Consider the following 22,289-nt stretch of genomic DNA (forward strand, 5'->3'; position numbering starts at 1 on the left):
TTTCAGTGAAACTCCAGTTAAAGAAGTAGTGCTTCAATCAGATTATAGAACTTATTAAAATAAGTGAGTTTTAGGTCATTAAATGATCAGATCTTGGTTCACACGAGGTCCATCTCGAGCTGAAATACTAATCTCAGCCGTGCTATTACGAGTCAGTGCAGAAGCTGAATAGACCAGGTTCTTCCTCACGGAGAAGGGAGAGCGTCTCTTGCCCAACTCCCACCATCTGGTTTCACAGCAATGTTGGCAGAGGCCTGAGAGTAGGCTGTTTAACTGCAGCCATTACATGGCAATGGAGATGTGGAAGGAGAGATAATTTTTAAAAAGATTAAATCCAACCCTGAAAACATGCAAATATATAATCATTTTAAATATAGTGGTCTTTGTTCTAGCGCCTTCCAAAATATATTACTGTATAAATATTAACCAAGAAAGAGTTAGGTCATGGCTACACAAATAAGTGTCAATAAGTGCTAGCAACTTTAATGAGTCAGTAATAATCTTTAATCGTGCAGCATTTTATCAGTGCCTCCAGCTTAACATCACCTCTAGCACCAAAAAAAAGGTTTACTTTAAAAAGAAAATACAACGTCACAAGCGAAATTGCAAGATTGGCCTTGATATGTTTCAGTGTTCTTTGTTAACCACATGGCCTTCCTGTTCAGTAGAACAGCAGTTCACACAGGCAGGTACCATAAGCTTAGACCATCAGGAATCATTAGAAACGCTCTGCATATTCCCTTCCCTTTCAACAGCTGCCAGAGCAAAACCAGATATAAAACCCCTTGTGTGACATCGAGATAGCCATGATTTATTTGCATACCTTTAAGGTAACATAAATTGACATCCCATACAATAACTGCAGACTAGAAACTATTTTTTGCTGCACTTTTATTGAACCCGAAATGCATTCAGAAAAAATACAATTAATTATTTTTTGCGATAAGGAGTGTTAAAAATGTGAAAATACAATACAAATCATCAGTGTACATTAGAAAACCTGATCAGTTTGAATGTTGAAGACCTGAATTATCTGTGATTCTATCATGTTACAGTCTGTCTAGTCTTTGTTAGCTAGAAAATACAAACCATAGGAACAGAAGATCCCCTATTGAAGGAACTCTACTGAGATTATATTCATATTATATAACCACTTATGTTCTTGGCTGTCTGCATATGTTATGTTCAATTTTGTTAAAATATTCAGCCTTTATTTTACAAATCAATCCATAAAAATGGTAGTTGCTTTGCTGTTCTTTGGTATAACATTTTGTTTAGGATAATAGTGTTCAATCTCTGTTGACTTTCATGGTTTAAAATTCCACGTGCAGAGGATACAATGCACGCAAGCAGTCCAATAAAGCAAATCGCAACACAAGTAGTTATGCCCGATGTCTGGCTCTGCCACAGACGTGGAGCTGTGTTTAAACTGGTCAATTAGAGGTTAATTGCTGCACTGATGCAAGCTTGTTGATTGGGAGATGCTTGTAGATAGCTGGCTTCAGAAACCAGCACAAAATGACGGCTTTTCTTTCTCTCTCTGTTAATATACTTTTGATGCATGTTGTGCGATACCTAGATTGTGATGGATGCATATTGAACAAGACTTCTCATAAAATAAAAATACATTTTAAGGTAGTTTTTCTTTTAATGATTATGGTAGCTCAAGCCTTACTTGGCTAATCCCAGTCTCCACCGCCTGTGTACATCTGAACAAATGGTTCATTTTTACATTTCTAAAAATATAGTATTCCTAGGCAGACTTTTAGCAATAGAATTTGTGATTCTTCCATCCACCATTGCTAGTTAATGTATATATTAAATCACAACCTTTCTTTTGTTTGAGTACAATGTTTCTTGGCAGTAGTTTCACAAAACTATTAAAAGTGCACAGTTCATGAAAGAATATTTGCAAAGCCTTTCCTTTGTATATTTACAAATATATTAAATGCAGCACAGTGGCATTTACAATGAAAATGATTCTTCTGGGTTTTCTCTCGCTCCCCAAACAAAAATAAATTGCCGTGAAAATACGTCAGCTGGTTGGGGAACCTAGGACTAGGAGACATAGCCTAAAAATTAGACCCAAGCCTTTCAGGAGTGAAGTTAGGAAACACTTCTACACACAAATGGTGATAAAAGTTTGGAACTCTCTCCGCAAACGGCAATCAATTATTAATTTTTAATCTGAGATTGATAGAACAAAAGAACCATAAGAAATAGGAACAGGAGTAGGCCATACGGCCCCTCGAGCCTACTCTGCCATTTAATAAGATCATGGCTGATCTGATCATGGAATCAGCTCCACTTCCCCACCCGCTCCCCATAACCCTTTATCCCCTTATTTAAGAAACTGTCTATTTCTGTCTTAAATTTATTCAAATGTCCCAGCTTCCACAGCTCTCTGAGGCAGTGAATTCCACAGATTCACAACCCTCTGAGAGAAGAAATTTCTACTCATTTCAGTTTTAAATGGGCGGCCCCTTATTCTAAGATCATGCCCTCTAGTTCTAATCTCCCCCATCAGTGGAAACATCCTCTCTGCATCCACCTCTCATAATCTTAAATATTTTGATAAGATCACCTCTCAGTCTTCTGAATTCCAATGATTAGAGGCCCAACCTACTCAACTTTTCCTCATAAGTCAACCCCCTCATCCCCGAATCAACCTACTGAACCTTCTCTGAACTGCCTCCAAAGCAAGTATATCCTTTTGTAAATATGGAAACCAAAACTGCACATAGTATTCCAGGTGTGGCCTCATCAATACTTTGTATAACTGTAGCAAGACTTCCCTGCTTTTATACTCCATCCCCTTTGCAATAAAAACCAAGATACCATTGGCCTTCCTGATCACTTGCTGTAACTGCATACTAACCTTTTGTGTTTCATGCACAAATACCCCCAGCACTTTGCAATCTTTCTCCATTTAAATAATAACCTGCTCTTTGATTTTTTTTCTGCCAAAGTGCACGACCTCACACTTTCCGACATTATACTCCATCTGCCAAAGTTTTGCCCACTCACTTAGCCTGTCCATGTCCTTCTGCAGATTTTTTATGACCTCCTCACACATTGCTAGATATGGGGCAGAGGCAGATACATGGAGTTAGGTCACAAATCAGCCATGATCTCATTGAATGGTGGAACAGGCTCGAGGGGCTAAATGGCCGACTCCTGCCCCTATGTTCCGATACCCTTTAAGACAATGGCCCTTCAAATCAAGCATTAGATTGCTTCGCAATCAGAATTACAAATGCTTCAAAGGTATTAAAAATCTAAATAGAGTTGGGCATCTTTATGTTGCAAGGTGCAACAAGACTTATAATATGTTTTTAAACTTTGACTTTAAAGTGTTCCATAAAAGCACAGAAAAATTGAAACTTGCAAATAGTCACATTTTAAGTTGCAGTAAAGGCCAAAGGTGTTGGATGTTTCTTGTGCCTTGGCAGTGCTTTATCTCTGAGAACACTCTGTGCAGGTTAGATCTCTGAAAGATTAAGCATGCTGCCATAATTAGGTCGAGTACATTATTAGGGGAGGGGATTGCTTCTTCAATAACAATGAAAGTATTCTTAGCTGCCCACTTGATTTAAGTCCCTTGCATGTTTGGAATTTACTGTACCATTACATTTGCAGCGGCGACATAGTCCTCCCACTAAGAGTTTTAAAGTGAAATTAGGGCAAAAGAATTGTAAATAAAACCTGCAGGCTTGGACTCAGCTCATTAAACTGTCAGAATTAGCATATTCTCTAGAACAGACTGTTCCTGTTCAGCTGACTCTTAAGTTGAAAATTTTTGGGGGGAAAAAAGAATCGTGTTCATTTTTCAATTCCGAATTTAATGTTTCCAATTGATGCGTAAAAATTTGAAGGACATTTGCTGGGCAAGAGTTGGGCAAATAGCCCAATCTCTCCCGCATGGATGTCCTCCTCCTGGGGATGCATAGGATCTGTATGGAAAAGCTAGTTCTCGTCGCATGTGCATCGCGCCCTGAAAAACGGCTTTTGCAAAGCCTCGCCCGGTGAGTGCGCACTCTGTACACACCCGGCAAGGCCACAACTTCTGGCCCAAAATATTACTTTTCCACACTATTTATCCACACGTCTGTCTGAGAGAAACTGCTAATTAGTAGAACATTATGAACAGTGTTGCTCTCTGGGCACCACAAAAGGGTTGAGGCTGTCCATAAGAACCATAAGAAATAGGAACAGGAGCAGGCCATACGGCCCCTCGAGCCTGCTCCGCCATTTAATACGATCATGGCTGATCCCATCATGGACTCCGGTCCACTTCCTGCCCACACCCCATAACCCCTTAACCCCTTAATCCCTTATCGGTTAAGAAGCTGCCTATCTCTGTCCAGATTTTACATAATACAATTAAAGCACATCATTGGTTGGAGACTAAAACCATTGATTTATATTGGATCCAAGCTCAAATGATAGATGGAACAGCAATGTGCTAACCTATACTGTTACCCAATGCCTAGTTAATACTCCTTTAATAATGTTCATGTAAGGAACATGAACTTTATCAAAGCGTGAACAATATAGAAATTGAGAAAATAGATGTTTTTACTTGAGTAATATAATGCCATCAAATGCCCAAAGTAACAAAGAAGTGGAGGATAGCAACTGCAAAATAAGTGTTTAAGGACAAGAATGAGTTTCACAACATGGAGTTTAGAAATAAGAATTAGGAGCAGGAGTAGGCCATTTGGCTCCTCAAGCCTGCTCCACCATTCAATAAGGTCATGGCTGATCTTCTACCTCAACTCCATATCCCTTGATTCCCTTAATATCCTTATATTTATGTGTAACTGCAAAATCAAGCTGTTATTAAAAATGTTCAACTTAAGTGTCATGCATAGTCGGTATCATTATAGAGATGTGAAAATTGAACACGGAAGTATGAAGACTAGAGCTGTTTGAATTCTGGTGCTACAAGCGTCTGTTGAAAATTAATTGATTAGAATAACGATTAAAGAAACCGTCCTTGAACTAGCACAAGAGAAGTGACGAGGCTGATTACATTGAGAAAAATAAATTACTGTAAGCACGTCACGAGGGACTTTCCTGGTAAGTTGCTGGTGTTATTGCACTCTGGAAAAGTTGACGGTAATAAATCAAGAGGCAGGCAAAGGAGAATGTAACTAAATGATGGGATGGAATGGAGAGGTGGAACATCAAAGGCCGGTGCATTCCATTTATTCCAAGACTGGAGAGTATGAAGTGTGCTCACCAACTTCTCCAAAGTGTAGATGACACAGAAAAAGAAAATTTGGCCAACTGCAGTTTAACAAAGTATGCTCATCCATGTGAGCTTATTTCCACAGCTCGCTCTGGTTATGACAGCTGCCTCAGGTAACAACTAAAGAATCGTGTGTAGAATTATGTCTTCAAACAGTGCACTGATGGTCATTATGTGTACAAAAGTTTTACACCAGATGAAGAAATCTAGAAATTGGTGAGATAGACCTCAGACTTTGGCTTTGCGTCCCACTGATCAATTGAGTTTTAACACTTGCACTAGCTGCTCACACTATCAAGCAATAAATTTTGGTTCTTAAGTCGTTCTACCTGAATTTTGTTTCAGAGTATACTTTTTAGCATTTTATAATCAGTGCATAATTACAGTGCTTGTCCAGTATCTCTAAGACCGCGCCTCTTTAAACGGTAGCATTTCACTGTTCAGGAGGCAGTCTATGTCCGTAATATGCAACAGGTTAAGAAGGTGAGGATTGGAGTGGGGGGAGGGGGGCTTATGTTTCCTATGTCCGTGCATAGGGGAGCAATTATTCAGCAGCTCCAAGCAAGCTACTATAATATAACAATTGTAAAAAGATCTGTGGAACAGTACTGTGATTCCAATATTTCTTTCTACATTTTACATATTTCAAAGGTAACATAATCTCCAGACAATAACCTTTGTGTTCTATTTGTTGTCAAGCAACTTTGATCAAATCGAAAGGGATTCACTAATTCCATCAGGCTCTTATATTACAAGTGTCACTTCAGATCATTCTGTCCAGATAGTAACAGTCTCCCATTATATTTGATCAAATTTATCATTAACATCACATTAAACTGGTATAAGTTATAAAATCAAAACTTTTTTTGACTCTTGTCAGTTTAATAAACAATGCACAGGTGCTCTGTGCCAAACACACAATTGCTCAGCTCTTATTATTTACAGACACAAACTCCGCACCAAGTAGAAACCCATGTTAACACTCACACGCAAAGTTGTACGTAACAATAGTCACCGGAGAGCTGCTTTATATGGTTTGTTTCAACATGCTTCTCTGTGCAAAACTAGGCGCTGTAGACATGGCATAATTTTTCCCTGAGGCTGGAGAAGATGATGACCCAGTTGTTTCTCATCGACCATGTAGTTCTTCCTGTTCTGGACGGAGAGCTCCGGGAGGGCACCATTGCCAATTAGAATCTGTTAATCACTGGGTAAGCCAGAAAATACCCGATTCCAGCCCCTACAATTATGCTCAGGAAAACCCATACATTGTAGGTCATGGCGCAAAGCATCAATAAGTAGCTGATAACAATCTGGATGATGTGCAAAATTGACTGGAAGATATGCAGCCATATCCACCTGCAATTATTTAATAACAATTAATGCAGAGTTGTGATAGTTTATTTTTAACTTTAATAAAAACAAATATGGTACTTACTTTAGGTAACTCTTTCCACCACTAAGGCTGTAATCCATGTGAATCCTGCTTGCCAGCTATTTTCCAGCCTACATTGGACAACTGACTTGGAATGTTTTGCTTCCCGACTGCACAAACATGGGGAGGAGGCTGAGCTTCTGGCTGATTTTTGTCTTGGGGTAGGGTGCAGATCTTACCAATATACCCCTTGCTTTTAAATGTTAACAATCAAAAACTGAAATTAAATTTTCATTCAGGTGATTATGCACAACAGCCGATGAAGAGTCTCGGCATTTTAAAATGGGCAGTTGATTTTACTGGAGGTTTTAATGAGAGTAAAATGATACAGCCATGTGCTGGGGAGAGTTACCCCCAACAGTAAGACATGAAAAGAGCCAAATGTCTTTTCACTGATTAGAAATCATTATTGCTCTCCCGCCCAATCAGTGTGATCTGATTGCAGCAGGTACAAGTCTCAAACTGGTCAGACTCACTTCACTTATTAAAATGAAGATTTTTAAATATATATTGGCAGCAGATACAATTAGTGACATCATGGTTTAATTGTGTCAATCAGACCTATCTTGCAAAGCACTTAATCGTAAATGGATCGAGATGGTGGGGCAAAGACTTCCTTAGTCTTAAAAAATTCTAAAAATTCTTATAATATTACTGCTTTCTCTCTTTATGATATATCGAGGTGATTTTTGATGGGTTCTTCAAGTGCTAAAGAGCCTCCGAGGTGGCCAAGATGGGGTCTTGAGCTGAAACGCTGGTTTAGCCCGCGTTTAGCGCTAGAAACCATCTTGGTAAAGGGGTTGAAGCTTGTGCTAGGAACAGCCGTCCGAAGGGTTGTTGAGGGGCTGATTACCACTTAGGTTGCCTACTAGCATTCATTACTGAGGCTGCATGCCCTCTCCTAACAGCGACCAGCTAATTAAGAACATAAGAAATAGGAACAGGAGTAGGCCATACGGCCCCTCGAGCCTGCTCCGCCATTCAATAAGATCATGGTTGATCTGATCATGGACTCAGCTCCACTTCCCTGCCTGCTCCTCATAACCCCTTATCCACTTATCGTTTAAGAAACTGTCTATTTCTGTCCTAAATCTATTCAATGTTCCAGCTTCCACAGCTCTCTGAGGCAGTGAATTCCACAGATCCACAACCCTCTGAGAGAAGAAATTTCTCCTCATCTCTGTTTTAAATGGGCGGCCCCTTAATCTAAGATCATGCCCTCTAGTTCTAGCCTCCCCCACCAGTGGAAACATCCTCTCTGCATCCACCTTGTCAAGCCCCCTCATAATCTTATACGTTTCGATAAGATCACCTCTCATTCTTCTGAATTCCAATGAGTAGAGGCCCAACCTACTCAACTTTTCCTCATAAGTCAACCCCCTCATCCCCGAATCAACCTACTGAACCTTATCTGAACTGCCTCCAAAGCAAGTTTATCCTTTCGTAAATATGGAAACCAAAACTGCACGCAATATTCCAGGTGTGGCCTCACCAATACCCTGTATAACTGTAGCAAGACTTTTCTGCTTTTATACACCATCCCCTTTGCAATAAAGGCCAAGATACCATTGGCCTTCCTGATCACTTGCTGTACACGCATACTATCCTTTTGTGTTTCATGCACAAGTACCCACAGGACCCACTGTACTGCAGCACTTTGCAATCTTTCTCCATTTAAATAATAACTTGCTCTTAGATTTTTTCTGCTAAAGTGCATGACCTCACACTTTCTAATTGGGAATAAACAAATTGTTGCAGAGGATTTCAAATGCTACTTAAAGGTATTTCACCTTTTACTATTCACTTGCTGCTAGAGTTTGAAGGCGACTTTGTGGGACACTTTGTCAAGACTTCACTGACACTTTATCAACACTTATTCCAGAAATTCTCTGAGGACCTCACCTAAAAAGAGTGAGTGCTGGGCTACTCCACCTTATTGGAATCACCAGGAGAAAGGGAGTGCTTGATCATCGGCATCTTGCTAGGGGTCCCCCCTGGGTCTGCAGGAGGAATGGGAAGAGGACATGAGGCCAGGCACCAGCTGCTGCAGGAGAGAGGGCCCGGAGGGTGAGGTGGACCCCTGCCCCCCCTGCGGGTACAGGACATCCCTCCTCCTCTGGACCTCCTCCACCAGGACCTCCAGTGCCGCGTCCGAGAACCTGTGCGCCCTCTCCCTCCATCCCTGAGCCATCCTGAAACCTACCACTGTGTCTCTGCCAGCGCACGCCACACCTTCACTGGAAGTGAGTGCGTAGAGCCCACATATACTGCTCCACGAAAATTGCATCTAATTAGCACTTGCGTGCTAAACCTGTAGGTCTCTATTTTAGCACCTCCAGGCAAGTTCAAATTATGGCAATCGGAAATTAGGATCAAAATTGCGTGCTAAGCTTTATTTAAAGAGGCAGAGAAATGTTCAAACTTGTTATTCAGTTGCCACTGGTAATTTGACTGCTTTAAAATGTTTGAGGTAATTTTTAGCCAGGGGCAGCATTTTAAGGGAGATTTACCTCAAGTGTTGATTCTATAATTGTATAATTCAGTCCTGTCTCCATTTAATTACTGAGCGGGAGTTCATGGTCACTGAGGCGTGAGTCCGAGGATCGACAGAGGCCTATAAAGGCGGCGAGAGGCAGCGGGAGTTCGTGGTCGCTGAGGCGTGAGTCCGGGGATCGGCAGAGGCCTATAAAGGCGGCGAGAGGCAGCGGGAGTTCGTGGTCGCTGAGGCGTGAGTCCGGGGATCGGCAGAGGCCTATAAAGGCCGCGAGAGGCAGCGGGACTTCGTGGTCGCTGAGGCGTGAGTCCGGGGATCGGCAGAGGCCTATAAAGGCCGCGAGAGGCAGCGGGACTTCGTGGTCGCTGAGGCGTGAGTCCGGGGATCGGCAGAGGCCTATAAAGCCCGCGAGAGGCAGCGGGAGTTCGTGGTCGCTGAGGCGTGAGTCCGGAGATCGGCAGAGTCCTATAAAGGCCGCGAGAGGCAGCGGGAGTTCGTGGTCGCTGAGGCGTGAGTCCGGGGATCGGCAGAGGCTTATAAAGGCCGCGAGAGGCAGCGGGAGTTCGTGGTCGCTGAGGCGTGAGTCCGGGGATCGGCAGAGGCTTATAAAGGCCCAGCTTGTACAGCTACAGGGAGAAGGCAAAAAAGAAGTAGAAAGAAATCGAAAGGTGACGTCACAGCCAAGGGGGTAAATGATTGGTGATTGGTAAGTAGTTTTTCTTTTTCTTTTCTTTATCAGTAAATAACAATTACCATTGTTGTTGCCAATTTAAGTGTATCGAAGGATTATGACATGGCAGGATAGCTCGGACGCATCTTGTGCTCTTCCTGTACTATGTGGGAAATCAGAGACGCCACCGGTGTCCCTGACGACTACGTGTACGGGAAGTGTATCTGCCTCCAGCTCCTGACAGACCGCATTGCGGAATTGGAGCTGAAGGTGGATTCACTCTGGAACATCTACGATGCTGAGAATGACGTGAGTAGCACATATAGCGAGTTGGTCTTACCGCAGGTAAAGGGTCCACAGCCAGATAGAGAATGGAAGACCAACAGGAAGAGCAGTGCAAGGAAGGTAGTGCAGGGATCCCCTGCGGTCATCCCCCTGCAAAACAGATACACCGCTTTGAGTACTGTTGAGGGGGATGACTCATAAGCGGGGAGCAGCAGCAGCCAAGTTCATGGCACCGTGGCTGGCTCAGCTGCACAGGAGGGCAGGAAAAAGAGTGGGAGAGCTATAGTGATAGGGGATTCGATTGTAAGGGGAATAGATAGACGTTTTTGCGGCTGCAACCGAGACTCCAGGATGGTATGTTGCCTCCCTGCTCCAAGGGTCAAGGATGTCTCGGAGCGGGTGCAGGACATTCTGAAAAGGGAGGGTGAACAGCCAGTTGTCGTGGTGCATATAGGTACCAATGACATAGGTAAAAAACGGGATGAGGTCCTATGAGGCGAATTTAGGGAGCTAGGAACTAAATTAAAAAGTAGGACCTCAAAAGTAGTAATCTCAGGATTGCTACCAGTGCCACGTGCTAGTCAGAGTAGGAATCACAGAATAGCTCTGATGAATACGTGGCTTGAGGAGTGGTGCAGAAGGGAGGGATTCAAATTCCTGGGGCATTGGAACCGGTTCTGGGGGAGGTGGGACCAGCACAAACCGGACGGTCTGCACCTGGGCAGGACCGGAACCAATGTCCGAGGGGGAATGTTTGCTAGTGCTGTTGGGGAGGAGTTAAACTAATATGGCAGGGGGAAGGGAACCTATGCAGGGAGACGGAGGGAAATAAAATGAAGTCAGAAGCAAAATATAGAAAAGAGGATAGTAAAATGGAGGGCAGAGAAACCCAAGGCAAAAAACAAAAGGGGCCACATTACAGCAAAATTCTAAAGGGGCAAAGTGTGTTAAAAAAACAAGCCTGAAGGCTCTGTGCCTCAATGCGAGGAGTATTCGGAATAAGGTGGATGAATTAACTGCGCAGATAGAAGTTAACGGATACGATGTGATTGGCATCACGGAGACATGGCTCCAGGGGGACCTAGGCTGGGAACTCAACATCCAAGGGTATTCAACATTTAGGAAGGATAGACAGAAAGGAAAAGGAGGCGGGGTGGCGTTGCTGGTTAAAGATGAAATCAATGCAATTGTAAGGAAGGACATTAGCCTGGATGATGTGGAATCGGTATGGGTGGAGCTGCGGAATTCCAAAGGGCAGAAATCGCTCGTGGGAGTTGTGTATAGACCACCAAATAGTAGTGGTGAGGTTGGGGACAGCATCAAACATGAAATAAGGGATGTGTGCAATAAAGGTACAGCAGTAATCATGGGCGACTTTAATCTACACATTGATTGGGCTAACCTAACTGGTAGCAATGCAGTGGAGGAGGATTTCCTGGAGTGTATTAGGGATGGTTTTCTACACCAATATGTAGAGGAACCAACCAGGGAGCTGGCCATCCTAGACTGGGTGATGTGTAATGAGAAGTGACTAATTAGCAATCTTGTCTGCGAGACCCCTTGGGGAAAAGTGACCATAATATGGTAGAATTCCTTATTAAGATGGAGAGTGACAAAGTTAATTCGGAAACTAGGGTCCTGAACTTAAGGAAAGGTAACTTCGACGGTATGAGGCATGAATTGGCTAGAATAGAATGGCAAACGATACTCAAAGGGTTGACAGTGGATAGGCAATGGCAAACATTTAAAGATCACATGGATGAACTTCAGCAAATGTACATCCCTGTCTGGAGTAAAAATAAAACTGGAAGGTGGCTCAACCATGGCGAACAAAGGAAATTAAGGATAGTGTTAAAGCCAAGGAAGAGGCATATAAATTGGCCAGAAAAAGCAACAAACCTGAGGACTGGAGAAATTTAGAATTCAACAGAGGAGGACTAAGGGTTTAATTAAGAGGGGGAAAATAGAATACGAGAGGAAGATTGCAGGGAATATAAAAAGTGACTGCAAAAACTTCTATAAATATGTGAAGAGAAAAAGATTAGTAAAGACAAACGTAGGTCCCTTGCAGTCGGATTCAGGTGAATTTATAATGGGGAACAAAGAAATGGCAGACCAATTGAACCAATACTTCGGTTCTGTCTTCACGAAGGAAGATACAAATAACCTTCCGAAGGTACTAGGGGACAGTGGGTCTAGTGAGAAGGAGGAACTGAAGGATATCCTTATTAGGCGGGAAATTGTGTTAGGGAAATTGATGGGATTGAAGGCCGATAAATCCCCGGGGCTTGATAGTCTGCATCCCAGTGTGCTCAAGGAAGTGGCCCTATAAATAGTGGATGCATTGGTGATCATTTTCCAACAGTCTATCGATTCTGGATCAGTTCCCATGGACTGGAGGGTAGCTAATGTAACACCACTTTTTAAAAAAGGAGGGAGAGAGAAAACGGGTAATTATAGACCGGTTAGCTTGACATCAGTTGTGGGGAAAATGTTGGAATCGATCATGAAGGATGAAATAGCAGCGCAATTGGAAAGCGGTGACAGGATCGGACCAAGTCAGCATGGATTTATGAAAGGGAAATCATGCTTGACGAATCTTCTGGAATTTTTTGAGGATGTAACTAGCAGCATGGACAAGGGAGAACCAGTGGATGTGGTGTATTTGGACTTTCAAAAGGCTTTTGACAAGGTCCCGCAGAAGAGATTGTTGTGCAAAATCAAAGCACATGGTATTGGGGGTAATATACTGATGTGGATCGGGAACTGGTTGGCAGACAGGAAGCAGAGAGTTGGGATAAACGAGTCCTTTTCAGAATGGCAGACAGTGACTAGTGGAGTGCCGCAGGGCTCAGTGCTGGGACCCCAGCTCTTTACAATATAGATTAACGATGTGGATAAAGGGATAGAGTGTAATATCTCCAAGTTTGCAGATGACACTAAACTGGGTGGCAGTGTGAGCTGTGAGGAGGATGCTAAGAGGCTGCAGGGTGACTTGGACAGGTTAGGTGAGTGGGCAAATGCATGACAGATGCAGTATAATGTGGATAAATGTGAGGTTATCCATTTTGGGGGCAAAAACACAAAGCCAGAATATTATCTGAATGGCGGCAAACTAGGAAAACGGGAGGTGCAACGAGACCTGGGTGTCATGGTTCATCAGTCACTGAAAGTGGGCATGCAGGTACAGCAGGTGGTAAAGAAGGCACCATAGCTAGGGGATTTGAATATCGAAACAGGGAGATCTTACTGCAGTTGTACAGGGCCTTAGTGACCTGGAATATTGTGTTCAGTTTTGGTCTTCTAGTCTGAGGAAGGACGTTCTTGCTATTGAGTGAGTGCAGCGAAGTTTTACCAGACTGATTCCAGGGATGGCTGGGCTGTCATATGAGGAGAGACTGGATCAACTGGGCCTTTATTCACTGGAGTTTCGAAGGATGAGAGGGGATCTCATAGAAAAATATAAGATTCTGACGGGACTGGACAAGTTAGATGCGGGAAGAATGTTCCCGATGTTGAAGTCCAGAACCAAGGGACATAGACTTATGATAAGGGGTAGGTCATTTCGGACTGAGATGAGGAGAAACTTCTTCAATCAGAGAGTTTTTAACCTGTGGAATTCCCTGCCGCAGAGAGTGGCTGATGCCAGTTCACTGGATATATTCAAGAGGGAGTTAGATACGACTCTTACGGTTAAGGGGATCAAGGGGTATGGAGAGAAAGCAGGAAAGGGGTGCTGAAGGAATGATCAGCCATGATCTTATTGAATGGCGGTGCAGGCTCGAAGTGCCGAATGGCCTACTCCTGCACCTATTTTCTATGTTTCTATGTTTCTATTCAACTTTCATTGTAACCCATGTATAAGCTGACCTAAGTTGTACACCTTGAGATCATTGTCCACAAGGGGGTGAACTTGTGGGAGACACTCCTAACCTGGACTTTCAGGTATAAAAGGGGAAGCTCCATCCACCTTCATCACTTGAGGTCTTGGTAATAAATGTAACTGGTCACAAAGTGATCTTCTCTCAAGTATGGGCCTTGTGTGCATTTAAGGACATATCATTAGCGACGAGAAACTGGGATTTAAATTACCCGAGCATGGCCACTAGCAGCACAGAAGAGAGGTACTGTGTTGGTGATGATTGGGATGACTTTATTGAGAGACTACAGCAAAGTTTTGTCACTAAGAAATAGTTGGGACAGGATTTAGCTGACAAACACAGGGCTCATCTCCTGACGGTTTGTGGATCCAGAACATATTCCCTGATGAACGACCTTCTAGCGCCAGAGAAGCCGGCGGACAAGACGTTTGAAGAGCTCAGTAAGTTGATCGGGGAACATCTTAAACCGGCGAGCAGCATGCACATGGCGAGACACTGGTTTTATACGCACCGGCGGCAAGAAGGACAAAGCGTCCTGACTTCGTGGCAGATCTCCGGCGACTGGCGAGCCTATGTAAGTTCACAGATGCGTGCAGAGCGGAGATGCTGCAAGAATTTTTTATTGAGGGCATCGGGCACGCTGGGGTTTCAGGAAACTGATTGAGACAAAAGACTTGACCTTGGAAGCGGCAGCTCTGATAACCCAGACATTTATCTCAGGGGAGAATGATGTATGACAAAAATCTTGGCTCAAATGTGGCAAACGACCAGGGAGTCAACATTGTTAACATGGCACACAGTTCTCTAGGCAGACAAGGGCAATCGGATATGCCCCAGCATGTAGTCGAACCCAAAGGGGTAATTCAACAGAGACAATGGCTAGCTGAACGGCGATTCATGCCATCGCAATGGACAATGGGACCATCAACACCTGTTAATGGTGCGCTTAAGGACAGTTACAGAGACAGTCAGAGACGATCGACTGGTAATGGACCTTTTGTTTCCAACAATGGGGCCTCCAGCTCATGCTGGAGGTGTGGAGGCAAACACCCAGCCAGAGCTTGCAGGTATTAGAAATATACCTGCAGAAACTGCAACGTCAGCGGTCACTTGGCATGTATGTGCAGAAAGCCTGCAGCCAGGTTGATGTACGAGGAGGACGGGCCCGATGTAAGCCCTACGAGGCCAAATGAATACTGGGGGAAATCGCTGGAAGCTGAAGTTCAGCGAGCACATATACAGTTCATATACCAGGACGCCACCGATAATGATGAAAGTACTTCTCAATGGCATCCCAGTATTAATGGAGCCAAACAGTCCCTGATGAGTATCAAACAGTTCGAAAGGTTGTGGGTGTTCAAGGCCAGGAGGCCAAAATTATTGCCGATTGATGCACAGCTACGGACATATACAAAGGAGATCATTCCGGTGCTTGGCAGCGCCATGGTAGTCATGATCCACAAAGATTCGGAGAATAGGTTGTCACTCTGGATTGTCCCAGGGGACGGTCGCGCACTACTGGGGAGGAGTTGGCTTGCTGTCATGAACTGGAAATGGAGCGATGTCAATGTAATTTCTTCTGTGGAGCGAGTATCATGCTCACAGGTCCTGGACAAATTTTACTCATTATTTCAATCTGGCATCGGCACTTTCATGGGGGCCAAGGTAGTGATTCACATAAACCCGGACGCCAGGCCAGTACACCACAAGGCCAGAGCGGTGCCGTACATGATGCGGGAAAAGATAGAAGGCGAATTGGACCGCCTACTGAGGGAAGGCATCATCTCGCCAGTCGAATTCAGTGAGTGGGCGAGCCCGATTGTGCCGGTGCTCAAGGCGGATGGGTCGGTCAGGATATGTGGTGATTACAAGGCCACCATCAATCGAGTGTCACTCCAAGACCAGTACCCGCTACCGAGAGCAGAGGACCTCTTTGCGACGCTATCCGGTGGCAAACTTTTAAAAAAATTGGACCTGACCTCAGCTTACATGACCCAGGAGCTGGCGAGTGAGTCTCAGAAGCTGACCACCATCATGACACACAAGGGGTTGTTTGAGTATAACAGATGTCCGTTCGGGATTCTTTCAGCGAAATATGGAAAGCCTCCTCAAGTCGATTCCAAGGACGGTGGTTTTTCAAGACGACATCCTCATCACGGGTCGCAATACTGAAGAACACCTCCACAACCTGGAGGAGGTGCTACGCAGACTGGACCAGATAGGGCTGCGACTGAAAAAGGCGAAGTGCGTCTTCTTAGCTCCAGAGGTAGAATTCCTGGGGAGGAGGGTAGCAGCAGACGGGATCAGGCCTACTGCGTCCAAAACAGAAGCGATCCAGAGAGCACCCAGACCCCGTAACACGATGGAGCTGCGTTCATTCCTGGGGCTCCTGAACTATTTTGATAACTTTCTTCCCAAATTGAGCACGCTGTTAGAGCCGCTATATGTGCTCCTACACAAAGGTCGCGATTGGGTCTGGGGGGACAGCCAGGAAAGGGCTTTTGATAGAGCACACAACTTGTTATGCTCCAACAAACTGTTAACGTTATATGACCCGTGTAAGAAATTTGTTCTAACGTGCGATGCGTCGTCCTATGGGGTCGGGTGTGTGTTGCAGCATGTGAATGCCAATGGTCAGTTACAGTCGGTAGCTTATGCCTTCAGAAGTCTGTCCCAGGCAAAGGGGGCTATGGGATGGTAGAAAAGGAAATGCTAGCATGTGTATATGCAGTAAAAGAAATGCACCAGTACCTGTTTGGCAGGAAATTTGAGCTGGAGACAGATCACAAACCCCTAACGTCCCTTTTGGCCGACAACAAGGCCATAAATGAGAATGCATAGGCCAGCATACAGAGGTGGGCACTTACGTTAGCCGCCTATGACTACATAATTCGGCACAGACCGGGCACTGAAAACTGCGCCGATGCACTCGGCAGGCACCCACTAGCCTGAGAGGGCAACTGAGCATGATGCTGAGATGGTCATGGCTATTGAAGCTTTCGAAAGCGAATGCTCACCTGTGACAGCCCGGCAGATTAAAGTCTGAACAAACAAAGACCCGCTACTGTCTTTAGTTAAGAAATGTGTCCTGAATGGGGACTGGGCAGCCACCTATGGGGCATGCCCTGAGGAATTTAAACCATTTCATAGGCGCAAGGATGAACTCTCGATTCAGGCCGATTGCCTACTGTGGGGAAACCGAGTAGTCATGCCCCAGGGGGGCAGAGAGGTGTTTATCAGAGAACTTCACAATGAGCACCTGGGCATTGTCATGATGAAGGCAATTGCCAGGTCACACGTTTGGTGGCCAGGGATAGATGCAGACCTGGAACTTTGTATTCGCAGGTGCAACACGTGTGTTCAGCTGGGCAACGCACCAAGGGAATCCCCTCTTAACCCCTGGTCGTGGCCCGCCAAGCCATGGTCACGCATTCATGTGCACTATGCAGGTCCTTTCAAGGGAAAAATGTTTTTGGTTGTAGTAGATGCCTACTCCAAATGGATTGAGTGTGCCATTTTAAATTCAAGCACATCCTCTGCCACGGTAGAAAGTCTACGGGCAATGTTCGCCGCCCATGGTCTACCAGATGTCTTGGTCAGCGACAAGGGCCTGTGCTTCACTAGCACTGAATTCCAGGACTTCATGGCAGGCAATGGAATCAACCATGTCAGAACGGCACCGTTCAAGCCGGCCTCAAACGGCCAGGCGGAACGAGCAGTGCAGATAAACAATCAGGAGATGCTCAGAATCCAAGGGGGTTCCCTACAAAGCCGCTTATCACGCCTCCTGTTGACCAATAGATCCCGACCACACTCGCTCACGGGGGTTCCACCCGCAGAGCTGCTAATGAAAAGGATGCTCAAAACCAGGTTATCTCTTACGCACCCTACTATGAAAGAGATTGTTGAGAGCAGGCGTCAGTCACAATGTGACTACCATGACAGGAATGCGAGGGCGCGATGTATTGATGTCAATGACCCTGTTTTTGTCCTTAATTACGCTGCAGGGCCCAAATGGCTTGCAGGCACTGTGATTGCCAAAGAGGGGAATAGGGTTTTGGTAGTTAAACTTACCAATGGACAAATCTGCCGCAAACAAGTGGATCAAACTAAAAGGAGGTTCAGCAACCCCATAGAAGAAGCAGAGGAAGAACACAATGTAGAGTTCACTCCTCCACAGGTGACCGAACACCGGAACCAAGTGGAGGAGAGCCCAGTCACTGTGGGCAGTCCGGACAGGCCTGAGGCACCACAAACAGCAGACACTCAGGCCAGCACCCAACAACTGGAGCCCCAACTCAGGCGCTCTACAAGAGAGCGTAAACCACCAGAGAGACTTAACCTGTGATCCCAATAACACTTTGAGGGGAGGTGATGTCATGTATTCAACTATCATTGTAACCCATGTATAAGCTGACCTAAGTTGTACACCTTGAGAACATTGACCACAAGGGGGTAAACTTGTGGGAGACATTCCTAACCTGGACTTTCAGCATAAGAGGAGAAGCTCCACCCACCTTCATCACTTGAGGTCTTGGTAATAAAGGTAACTGGTCTCAGAGTGACCTTCTCTCAAGTATGGGCCTCGTGTGCATTTATACTGTATAGTAAGGACATATCCCTGAGAATATTCCTTAACTGTTCCAAATCCCACATGTTGAGTTTACAGCGGTGGATTTATGCACTGTGCTTTTTGCTGCCAATGAACCAGAACGTAAATGTTCCCTTTATCCCGAATAAAGTTGAATTGTAATTGATTTCAGTATTGTTACCTTTAAACATATGCCTGCCTAACAAAATGGCGCAGATAAAATAGTGACAGAGTTTTGTGTAATCTTCTCTGCAATCTCTCTCTCTTTAAAATGCAGCTTCAAAATGTCAGTCCGTTAGCTGCAGAGCCGGGTCCCATGTAGGCCCAAACACAGCCTCTGCCTTTCTTGAATTGAAACACCCAACTAAAAGGCCACGGCCCACACTGCAGGACACTGACAATGGTGAAAAAAGAGGGAAGATACGATTAATCAGGATGTGGAGCTGTGGAGCTTAGAAGATAATGAAAAGTGGTGACAGATGGGTGGGAGGCTGTTTCCCTTGTTGTTTTTTTGAAGGTCACCTGGGTTGTCAGGACATTATTACCTTGGTAAGAATCAATGCTCTCCTGGACCGGCCTCCACCTTGCACCCTCCATAAACCTGAACGCATCAAAATCTCTGCTGCCCAATTCCCAATTCACATAACTAATGGCAATAAAATTCAATCTTGGCAGGTGGTGTGAAACAAGTGGTAGAGGATCGGTCGCCTCTGATACACTCTGCCCAATTTTACTTTCCGTTGTCATTAGAAAGTTGGATGTCAAAAGAGAAGGATGATGATTATGAAATTGCTGAATATGTTGCCAAAGATGGCCAAAAGCAGACAGGATAAGAGGCAAATGGATGTGTTTCTGGAGGGGGGAGAGGCGAGTGGTGAGAAAACAGGGAGGTGAATCAGTCCATGGAAAGGGACAGGCTTGGTGGGTCTCTTCCTGTTCCTAACTAGTCTGTGGCTTTAATTTCCTCTGCACATTATGCTGTAAAAGGAATGATTTTGCAATGAAAAGTCAGTCACTGCAATGAAACTGAGAGCAGAAATCATGTAAAAGGATGACAGGGTAGAAATTGTAACAGCTTCCACTAAAATTCCAGCAGAAATAATATTCATCGATTGGAAATGAGTCAAAGAAACAACAATCACCTTTTTCCTGAGGCGTTTTGCTGATTTGAAATTATAGGTTGTGTCTCTAATGTTTCAGCTCGAGTGTTAGGTGTTTCTGTCATCAGGTCCAACATTTTCTTGTCTAGTTTCACCAATTCCACTTTTAGGATTTCATAAAAGACTGTTATAAACAGAACAGCCATCGCCGTCAGGGCCATTCCTTCAAGCATAAAAGGAAAGCATTTAGTCGTTGACATAGTGGCATTTTTGGAACCAAGTCCAAAAGCAATACACACGGGAATTCCCATTATAGTGATCTGAGCTAACAGTATTTCATTGTATCATGCTTTGTGCTTGTTGTATACAGTATTTAAGAGAACCATTTCACTTAAAACAATGAGAAACAGGATGTTAGCACAAACTTTCAAGATAGTACATTGATTAAAAGTGGCAGATTATTTAATAAAACTGAAAGACCAGTGATATGATTGAGAGAAGAAATGGATGCCATGTTACGTCGATGTAGCCTTGAAATTACTGTGCATGATTTCAGCATTCAAAGGCTTAACAGGCTCATACAATGTAATTTGCTCTGCTATTCTATCAGAGTTAACACATCACTTACATTAAAATAGTAGACACCTTTAGTGTTCATAATTAATATCATGCACAGTAATTTACACAACTGTTACTGTTCTTTGCTCATTAATCAGTCTAAATGATGCAGAGATCTGACTGTAAGCTTCTTTTGAATTGTCCAAATATTATGATCAGAATGCCATTCTCCATGATCATTTAAGCTTATGCTATTTTTACATACTCTTCTTAAATCTTTGCCCTCTAATAACTGTACAAAATGGTTGTGGAAAATGAATATTGTACTGAATAACTATGCATTGAATTTATTGGGTTGCTGATGGGAAGTCAGACGGTATGTGGAAATGGAGTGGTGCTGATAAGGACAAGGGGGTGCTTGTTATATGATGATTTGGGAGCTTATGGAAGAGTAGTTTATGGGACAGAGACAATGAGATGTATTGGAGTATGAGCAGTTCTGGGAGAGTCATCATAGGCAATCCATCGAAGCGACTTGCCAAAAAGGGATGAGTTCACAGGTATTTCAATGAAGGACCTAATATTCCAGGTCCCGAACTACATCCTGAAGGGTGGAAGATGCCTGTGTGTGGATTTTTTTACGTGGGGTGGCTGTTGCACACCAGCCACCACACGGGCTTGACAGAGCTAGGTCTTGGTCCAGTGGCAAGGGTTAACCAAGACGACTGGAGACCAGCTCCGCTGCACGGACCTAGTGTACACACATATCATAGTGTGGGCTGGCCCGTGCTGCCCCTGGGCCCTTGCCCCTTCTGGGCCCCAGACTCATGCCTCTCCTGGGCCCCGGTCACTTCCATCTACAAACTCTTGCCGCTCCTTCGCCCCTCCTGCTGTGCCTGCCCGCACAGCAATCCTGACCTGGCTTCGCAGCCGTCATCCTCCTGCAGTGGTATGCTGCCACACGCTGCTCCCTCCGATGGCCCCGGCCTGCTGATGGTCTTGCAGGCCGGGACTGTGTCGATTTCCGGGCCGGGCGGGGCCGCAGCACGCTGCTCCCTCTAATGCAGCCTTTCAATCACAGTAAATCCTTTTCAATTCTGGGAGAGTACTACGTAGTTGACAAAGAAAATAACTGAGGATTTAAGGAGAAGGATATTTGATGTAGATTGCTGAGAAATAAAGGGGGACAGATTTGTTGTGAGTAGTTGAGAGGAAGGGAATAATGTGGGCAATGAGTATTCAGGGGTTTGAGGTGATCAGTAATTAACATGATCCACAAAGGGCAGGAAACATTTGGAATATTTTTATTTAGCAACAGATTATTAAAAATAACTTTTCTGAATTCCATTCACTAACAAACACATATCATTAATTCACTGGTTTACTCAATTTAATTGCGTGAACAACCCAGAATTCATTGAATTCCAGGGACTTGAGCACACAAATCTAGGCTGACACTCCAGTGCAGTGCTAAGGGAGTGCTGCACTGTCGGAGGTGCCATCTTTTGGATGAGACGTTAAACCGAGGCCCCGTCTGCTCTCTCAGGTGGACATAAAAGATCCCATGGCACTATTGCAAAGAAGAGCAGGGGAGTTATCCCCAGTGTCCTGGCCAATATTTATCCCTCAATCAACATAACAAAAAAACAGATTATCTAGTAATTATTACATTGCTGTTTGTGGGACCTTGCTGTGCGCAAATTGGCTGCCGCGTTTCCCATATTACAACAGTGACTGCACTCCAAAAGTACTTCATTGGCTGTAAAGCACTTTGAGACATCCGGTGGTCGTGAAAGGCGCTATATAAATGCAAGTCTTTCTTTCTGTATGGTTCTATTATATTTCTGGCCTTCTGCAAAGGAACAAGCCCGGGAAAATACTGTAGTTTTACTTTCTCAAAAAAATTCCCACTACAAGACCTATGTAGATCACAAAAGTCCCGCACAGAAAATTGTTAGTGCTGAGCTGATAACTTCCCAAATGCAGTATCTAGTATTTCCATTGGTAAAATGTGATTGCAC

General features: G+C 44.3%; 1 protein-coding gene across 3 annotated transcripts in view; it reads right to left on the reverse strand.

The window, feature by feature from the left end:
• Nucleotides 1-1,624: 1,624 nt before the first annotated feature.
• The window catches only part of slc31a2 (solute carrier family 31 member 2), a 47,363-nt gene continuing 26,698 nt past the window's right edge, over nt 1,625-22,289 (reverse strand). Inside the window, exons 3-5 of one of the 3 annotated variants that reach the window (XM_070862787.1) lie at nt 19,753-19,933; nt 9,200-9,809; nt 6,552-6,613 (exon numbers count right to left, since the gene is read on the reverse strand). In XM_070862787.1, coding sequence (XP_070718888.1) covers nt 9,245-9,809; nt 19,753-19,933 — 746 coding nt within the window. In that variant the 3' untranslated portion in view covers nt 6,552-6,613; nt 9,200-9,244. Of the gene's footprint in view, nt 6,614-9,199; nt 9,810-10,130; nt 10,289-19,752; nt 19,934-22,289 lie in introns of those variants that run through there. The other 2 variants (XM_070862788.1, XM_070862789.1) reach the window with 2 other exon arrangements.

Source organism: Pristiophorus japonicus, chromosome 20 (genome assembly GCF_044704955.1).
Source record: "Pristiophorus japonicus isolate sPriJap1 chromosome 20, sPriJap1.hap1, whole genome shotgun sequence".
Lineage (NCBI taxonomy): Eukaryota > Metazoa > Chordata > Chondrichthyes > Pristiophoridae > Pristiophorus > Pristiophorus japonicus.